The sequence below is a fragment of the Panthera onca genome, chromosome E1, assembly GCF_046562875.1.
Source record: "Panthera onca isolate mPanOnc1 chromosome E1, mPanOnc1 haplotype 2, whole genome shotgun sequence".
Lineage (NCBI taxonomy): Eukaryota > Metazoa > Chordata > Mammalia > Carnivora > Felidae > Panthera > Panthera onca.
Window position 1 is genome coordinate 48,824,083 of NC_138352.1, and position 8,617 is coordinate 48,832,699.

General features: G+C 48.4%; 1 protein-coding gene across 1 annotated transcript; it reads left to right on the forward strand.

Moving 5' to 3' along the window:
• The first annotated feature begins 4,786 nt into the window (after window positions 1-4,786).
• LOC144614359 (uncharacterized) lies at window positions 4,787-8,341 on the forward strand. Its single transcript, XM_081791246.1, has 4 exons — window positions 4,787-5,578; window positions 6,138-6,285; window positions 7,123-7,268; window positions 7,588-8,341. The coding sequence occupies exons 1-4, from the start codon at window positions 4,877-4,879 to the stop codon at window positions 8,299-8,301; spliced, it is 1,710 nt and encodes a 569-aa protein (XP_081647372.1). The 5' UTR covers window positions 4,787-4,876; the 3' UTR covers window positions 8,302-8,341.
• Window positions 8,342-8,617: the final 276 nt, after the last annotated feature.

Consider the following 8,617-nt stretch of genomic DNA (forward strand, 5'->3'; position numbering starts at 1 on the left):
AGGGGTAGTGATGCCAGCTTTCCATATTTTTAGGCTCTTCATGAGAGGTGAGGCAAGGTTTTCTCTGTTCCTGATCCCCCAAACTTACTCATGTTTTCTATTGCATGTGACCCTGGTCTGTATACCTATAGGTGACTTAGAAACAGGTCTATGACCATGGAATGATCACATTTATGTATTTAAAAGAATTTTAATTTTGAAATAATTATAGTCTCACAAGAATTAGAAATAGTACAAAAAGTTCCCATGTACCCTTCCTACAGCTTTCCCCAGTGATAACATCTTATATGACCATTGCATCTTATATGCATTGTGACTAAGATATACACATGGCAAAACTATTAACTAAGAACCTTATTTAGATTTCACAGTTCTTATATGTATTTTTCCTTTTTTTTTTTTTTTGGTGTATAATTCTATAAAATATTATCACGTACACAGATTAGTAGTCAAGGTTCTCCAGAGAAACAACCAAGAGTGTGTACACGCTCATGTGTGTAGAAAGATTTATTTTAAGGAGTTGGCTCATGTGATTATGGAGACCCAGGGAAAGCTCATGTTGCCGTTCAAGTCCGAAGGCCAGAATTCTCTCTTGCCTGGGGAGGCCAGTTTTTTGTTCTATTTAGACCTTCAACTGATTGGATAAGTTCCACTCATATTGTGGAGGGGAATCTGCTTTACTCAAAGTCCAACTGAAATACTAATCTTGAGAGAAATAAGCCCACTGACCCAAATCTAAGGAGGGATGCAGAGACTCAGAGCACAGTGAAGCAAGGCTTTAATCAACGTTCGTAGAAGAGCAGGTGTCTGGGGAACAGGCAGACTCAGGGAAGTTACAGCAGACAATTTATTTTCTCACATGCAAGTCCCTCCCTTGGTTCCTCATTGGCTGAGTACTACAAAGGTTCCAGCCTTACCCAGAAGTCGCCCATGTAAGGCAAAAAGCAGTCTGATTGAAACAAATGTACATTCCCTGAGGTGATGCAGAGTCTTTCAGTCCTTCTTCCCTTTGTCCTTTGGCACATGCTTATTGCAAAGCCCTAGAAAATAAGCCTGGGAAACAGAGAGGGGAAGAACCAGGAAATGAAGTATCTAAGGGTTGGGGACTCTGGCGGGTGAAAGGAACAGCTTTGAATCCAAATGACAGCCCTGCCTTAGTTTAAAGCTAGGTTCTCTTTTCTGCTTATTATGGATCTTTGATAAGAAATACAATTGCTGAGAAGTCTGTTTTGCTTGCTGTTTGCTATGAGCATTGTGAGACCTTTCCTGATTGTAACCCGCTGTAGAATGGGCTGTAAAACTTCCTAAATGTAGTCTGATATGTAATGGAATGAGTGATTGTATACAAACTAACTGGCATTTCTCGCTTCTGTAAACCTGCCTGCTTAGCACATTCCTCACCTGCCCCCTTCCCCCTTTCTTCCTCCCGCCACAAGTAAAAAACCTCCCCTGTGCTATTTGTCTCTGTCTATAAAAACGCTATACCAACCCTATTCGTGGCCTCTTGTGTCACCGGCGACGAGTGCGCAGAGGACCAGGTTCGAACCTGCAATAAACGACCCTTGCCGCTTGGCTTTGACTTACGACTCTGGTGGTCTTTTGTGGGAGGTTTTGGAACTTCAGGCATTACATTTGGAGGTTCCACCGAGACCTCCCCCGAGCCCACCAGACTTCTGGTCAACGGGTCGTATTTGATTCCGATCGGTAAGTAACCCGGCTCTAACGTTCTTCCTTTTCTTTCTGATCTGTGTTTCTTCTCTGGAGAACCGGTTCTGTCTGGAAGCTGGTGTGACCCTGGCGGACGCGCTATAGGGCACCCAGCCGGGGTCAGTTGGAGACGTCCACTGACATCTGGGGGCCTTCTTGGCCCATCTGGGGGCCTTCTTGGCCCATCTGGGGACCTTCTTGGTCCATCAGGGGACCTTCCTGGTCCATCGGGGGGCCTTTTTGGCCCATCAGGATTCTTTTCTGTGGGCTGCTTACGCCCAACGCGCCTGCGAACTAAATACTTTCATTTTCTCTATGAACTTCCAGAGTGCTAAGAAATATCTCTAGGTGTCTAAAAGAAAAAACCATCTAGGCATGCCAATTGTTACCCGTATTTTGATGTGATGTGTGTCTGTGTGTCTGTCTGTTAAATCGACTGGAATGATTGTTGGGAGTCAGGGGCACGCGCCTGACTTACCCTATGTGTAGTCCCACGGCATAAGCTACGGGATTCGAGTGGGCTCTAACCCGATTTCCGCGGTGATCCTCATACGGCTTAAGGCGGTCAAAATTTATTTTGATCCAAGCAGGGGGTTTATACCTGCCCGCCCATGCTAAGAGGCACCTAAGTTCCCTCGAGGGACGCGGACGGGCGAGTACGCGAGTGCTTCTATGTCAGTCTAAATGTATTGTCACCCCTGCCCTTGTAATAACCGCCGTCCTAGCCATAACCCTTTCTGTTGGGCTGGCCGAGACGGCCCCAGAAAGTTGAAACCACTGTCAGAGATTCTTGTTGGCTCTTGTTTTTCTTTCGTGCGTGGGATGTTTTATTGGAATTAAGTGTTTTTTCGGCTGATCAGAATTAATTATTCCATCCTTTGTTCCTCTTTCCTCCTTCCTCAGCTGCCTGTGGCTTTCCCTCCCGCCCCTCCGCCCGGGGCCCAGCCAGGCCACCAGGGGTCTCACCCTCGGAGGTCGCCTGTGCGAACTCCATCGCTGATTTCAGCCGCTTCAGGGCCCCCTCCGTGCCGCCCCCTTCTCTTCTCCTCTTCCTCAGAATCATAACATGGGCCAAACGCAGAGCACCCCTCTCTCCCTCCTTCTCGCCAACTTCAGGGACGTAAAAGCCAGAGGACACAACTTAAGCCTAGACATTCGTAAAAGGAAGTTGATCACCTATTGCCGCTCTGCATGGCCCACCTTTGGGGTCAATTGGCCTACAGAGGGAACCTTCTGCCTCCCTGTGGTCCTTAAAGTAAAATAAAAAATTTTCCTACCAGGGAAAGAAGGTCACTCGGATCAGATTCCCTATATTCTAGTGTGGCAAGATTTAGTAGAAAACCCACCTCCTTGGATGGCCTCTTCCTTAATAGCAGAGTCATGCCAAATCCTAGCGGCTAAACCTATCAACCCTCCCAAGCCGCCAACTCCAACTGCACGCCCTGTTCTCCCCGACAACCAAGACTTACTTTCCCTTGACCCTCCCCCTTACCAGGTTCCTCCTCTTATTCTGAAAGCTGCCCCTATCCCTGCTGCGCCGGCAGAGCCTCCCGTAGCCCAGCCCATAGGAGAACTAGAGAATAGGGAGGCTCAACCCGCGCCCAAGCCTAGTGGGGGCAAAGTCCAAGGGCCACCAGACATACCCGTAGGCGGGCCCCACATGAGCCAGGACTCCGCCTTCCTGACTCCACCGTAGCTTTACCCTTACGGGAAATAGGGCCTCCCGATGAGACAGGGAACCCCCGACTTCAATACTGGCCCTTCTCTACCAGTGACCTATATAACTGGAAAACCCAGAATGCCCGATTTTCTGACAACCCTAAAGATTTAATAAGTCTCTTAGACAGCGTTATGTTTACCCACCAACCCACCTGGGATGATTGTCAGCAGCTCCTCCGAATCCTGTTCACCACTGAGGAGCGAGAAAAAATTCAATTGGAAGCAAGAAAGCTGGTTCCTGGAGATGACGGCCAACCCACTGCTAACCTTGATCTCATTAATGCAGCTTTTCCCTTGACCCGACCCCCACAGGATGGCTGGGACTACAACACGGCAGAAGGTACGGGACGGCTACGCATTTATCGCCAGACTCTAATGGCGGGTCTCCGGGCTGCTGCACGCAAGCCCACTAATTTGGCAAAAGTGTATTCAGTGATACAAGGTAAGACAGAGAGCCCTGCCCTGCCGCTTATTTAGAAAGATTAATGGAAACCTTCAGACAGTATACCCCCATGAACCCCGAGGCCCCCGAAAATCAAGCTGCTGTTGTAATGGCCTTTGTAAATCAGGCAGCCACTGATATTAAAAAGAAACTCCAGAAACTAGAGGACCTGGAGGGAAAACAGATTCAGGACTTACTCTGCATTGCCCAGCGCGTCCTTAATAATAGAGAGACTCCAGAAGACAGGCAACTTAAAGCCACCGAGAAAATGACCAAAGTCCTGGCCGCTGTTGTCCAAAAGCCCCTGGATAAACAAAAGCCCCTAGATAAGGACCAATGTGCCTGTTGCAAAGAAAAAGGCCATTGGGCCTGAGAATGCCCTAGAAAGAAAAAGCCACGTCATGATCAAAAACCATGGCAGCCACAAACCACACCCGCCCTCTTCACTCAAGATGCAGAATAGCGGGGACGGGGTTCGGATCCCCTCCCCAAACCTAGGGTAACACTACAAGTGGAGGGGAACCCAGTTCAATTTCTAGTTGACACAGGAGCACAACATTCGGTCTTGATCAGGCCCCATGGAAAAATTTCTCAAAAATCTTCCTGGGTCCAAGGGGCTACCGGAATAAAAAATATCCCTGGACCACCCAGAGGACTGTGGACCTAGGAAATGGAAAGGTCACCCATTCCTTCCTAGTCATCCCCGACAGCCCATGCCCCTTATTAAAAAGAGACTTACTCACTAAAAAGGGGGGCCCAAATTCATTTTACGCCAGGGGGCCCCCAAGTGACTGGCCCTCACAACCAACCCATTACCACACTTACTCTAAGATTAGAAGATGAATATCGACTCCACCAGGGGCCACCCTCACAAAGTTAAAACATAGAGCCCTGGCTCCAACAGTTTCCAGGAGCATGGGCTGAAACCGGGGGTTGGCTAAACATCGCCCAGCTCTATTCATAGAACTGAAACCGGGGGCAGATCCAGTTCGGGTCCGACAATACCCAATGTCAATGGAGGCCAGAAATGGCATCACGCCACATATCCGTCGCCCCCTAGACTTAGGCATCTTGCGTCCCTGCCATTCAGCCTGGAACACCCCCCTGCTGCCTGTACGAAAACCTAACAGTGCGGACTATCGTCCGGTACAAGATCTGAGAGAAGTTAACCGCCGAGTCATGGACATACACCCAACAGTACCCAACCCCTATACACTCCTAAGTGCCCTCAGCCCAGAAAGACAATGGTATACTGTCCTTGATTTAAAAGATGCTTTTTTCAGCCTGCCTCTGGCCCCCAAAAGTCAAGAGCTCTTCGCCTTCGAGTGGTCCAATCCTGAGAGAGGCATAAATGGGCAACTCACCTGGACCCGGCTCCCCCAAGGATTTAAAAACTCACCCACCTTGTTCGATGAGGCACTTCACGAGGATCTGGGTGAGTACCGGAATCAAAACCCCAAAGTGACTCTCTTGCAGTACGTTGACGATCTTTTAATCGCCGCTGAGACTGCCGAAGCTTGCTTGCAAGGCACCAAAAATCTCCTCCGGACACTTGGTGCCCTGGGGTACCGGGCTTCAGCAAAGAAAGCCCAAATTTGCAGATCCGAGGTAACCTACTTGGGGTATCTGTTAAGAGAAGGCCAACGATGGCTCACTGATGCACGGAAGGAAACCGTCCTCCGCATCCCCCGACCCACAACGCGAAGGCAGGTAAGAGAATTCCTGGGATCGGCCGGGTTCTGCTGCTTGTGGATACCTCGGTTCGCCGAGATAGCTAAGCCTCTTTACCTGGTCACCCGAGAACAGGCGCCCTTTGAGTGGACAGAGAAAACTGAGCAGGCTTTCCAGCAAATCAAACTCGCCCTATTGTCGGCGCCAGACTTAGGGCTCCCCGATGTCTCCAAACCCTTTCATCTCTTCGTAGATGAAAACAAGGGGGTAGCCAAAGCAGTGCTAACGCAACTCCTTGGTCCATGGCCCAGGCCCATTGCCTATCTTTCAAAAAGACTAGACCCAGTAGCGGCTGGCTGGCCCCCTTGCCTCCGTATGATCGCTGCTACAGCTCTAATGGTAAAGGATGCTGATAAGTTAACTATGGGACAAGAGTTACATGTTACAACCCCTCATGCCATCGAGGGAGTCCTCAAACAACCTCCTGACCGATGGATAAGTAACACCCGACTGGTTCACTACCAGGGACTATTATTAAATCCCCTCAGAATCATTTATGCTCCCCCCCGAACACTAAACCCTGCCTCCCTGTTACCAGACCCGGACTTGGATACCCCCCTCCATGACTGCGCTGAGATATTGGCACAGGTTCATGGAGTTCGGGAAGATTTACAGGATCACCCGCTGCCAGACGCCGAGGTTACCTGGTTCACTGACGGCAGCAGCTTTGTACATCAAGGTCAAAGGTACGCGGGGGCAGCAGTCACAACTAAAACTGAGACTGTTTGGGCAGAGCCTTTGCCAGCTGGCACCTCTGCCCAACGAGCTGAACTTGTGGCCTTAACCAAGGCAATGACTTTGGGAAAAGACAAGAAACTAAACGTGTATACCGATAGCAGATATGCTTTTGCTACGGCCCACACACATGGAGCTATATACAGAGAGAGGGGACTGTTAACTGTAGAGGGGAAAACTATCAAAAACAAAGAAGAAATATTGGCTCTTTTAAAGGCACTCTGGCTGCCTAAACAACTAGCCATCATACATTGCCCAGGCCACCAAAAACTGGTCACACCGGTGGCCAGAGGAAATAATTTGGCTGACCAGGTGGCCCGAGAGGCAGCCTTACAGGTGGACTGTGCCTTAATGACCACCCTACCAGACCCCGGTTCAGCTAGTTTACCAGAAAATCCCACCTACACTAAAGAAGACCTAAACTGGATCCAAAAATTACCTTTAACTCAGTGCCTTAACGGATGGTGGAGAGCAGCAGACTGTAGCATAATCCTCCCAGAAAAAATGGGAAATAAAGTCTTATCCAAGATGCACCGAGCCACTCATATGGGCACAAAAAAAAATGCAAGACTTAATAAGACATGCTAGGATCACCATTAAAGACTCCAGGACAAAAATTGAGCAGATAGTTACTAGCTGTAAAGCTTGTCAATTAACTAACGCCACCAACCACGGGAAAAACCCTGGCTCCAGAACCCGCGGAACCAGGCCGGGAGCCTATTGGGAAGTAGACTTCACCGAGGTAAAGCCTGAAAAATATGGATATAAATATTTGTTAGTGTTTATAGATACCTTTTCAGGATGGACAGAGGCCTTCCCCACCAAACATGAGACTGCGCAGATAGTAGCAAAGAAAATGTTAGAAGACATCATACCCAGGTACGGATTCCCTACCCTAATAGGATCAGACAACGGACCAGCATTCATTTCAAAGGTAATACAAGGGATAGCGCAGTTTATTGGGGCTGATTGGAAACTACATTGTGCATATAAACCCCAAAGCTCAGGACAGGTAGAAAAAATGAATAAAACTCTAAAAGAGACCTTAACTAAATTGACCATAGAGACTGGCGCTAATTGGGTAGTCTTACTCCCCTACGCTCTGTTCAGGGTGCGGAACTCCCCTTACAAACTGGGATTAACCCCCTTTAAAATCATGTATGGAGTGCCCCCCCCCTATAATTCCCAACCTACAGTCTAATGTGTTAACTGAATTTGATGATCATAAACTTATTTCCCTGAGGGAACTCCAGCACACCCACCAGGAAGTTTGGCCTAGATTGAGAGCCATTTATGAGAACGGGCCCCCTCCTGAGCCGCATCACTACCGACCCGGAGATTGGGTATACGTGCGGAGACACAAGCAAGAGACCCTCCAACCACGGTGGAAGGGACCCTACATTGTGATCCTAACCACACCCACTGCTCTCAAAGTCGACGGGATTGCTACCTGGATCCATTACACCCACGCCCGACCAGCTGATCCCTTTGCGGTTCGAGAAGACTTCGTGCCAGAAGCCAACACTGCCTGGACGGTTGACCAGAGTAAGACCCATCCTTTAAAATTGACTCTGCATCGAAAACCTGACCCCGAAAACCGGCTGAGACCAAAGGCCTGGGTGTCCCATACCAAGACTTGCTGCAGCTCTGGACCCACAATGATCGGAGGAACACTCATTAGCGTGCTCCTGTTCACCTCCTACGGACTCATAAGTATTGCAGGCAACCCCCACATACCCTATACTTTAACTTGGGAGGTTTCTAATTTAGAAACCCAGGAAGTCTATAATACTATCCTGCTCTCCGCTTTACTTGGGCCTCTGGCCATTCTACTTCTCGCTCTCACATTAGGCCTCTGCATCATAAACAAAATTATTAATTTTGTCCAAGACAGGTTCAATGCTGTACAATTAATGGTCTTACGAACTCAGTACCAACCGCTCGAGACATTACAAATAGAAAACTGAAGATCCAAGATTGGCTCTTTAGGCACAAGGAAAAGGGGGGAATGAAAGGAACAGCTTTGAATCCAAATGACAGCCCTGCCTTAGTTTAAAGCTAGGTTCTCTTTTCTGCTTATTATGGATCTTTGATAAGAAATACAATTGCTGAGAAGTCTGTTTTGCTTGCTGTTTGCTATGAGCATTGTGAGACCTTTCCTGATTGTAACCCGCTGTAGAATGGGCTGTAAAACTTCCTAAATGTAGTCTGATATGTAATGGAATGAGTGATTGTATACAAACTAACTGGCATTTCTCGCTTCTGTAAACCTGCCTGCTTAGC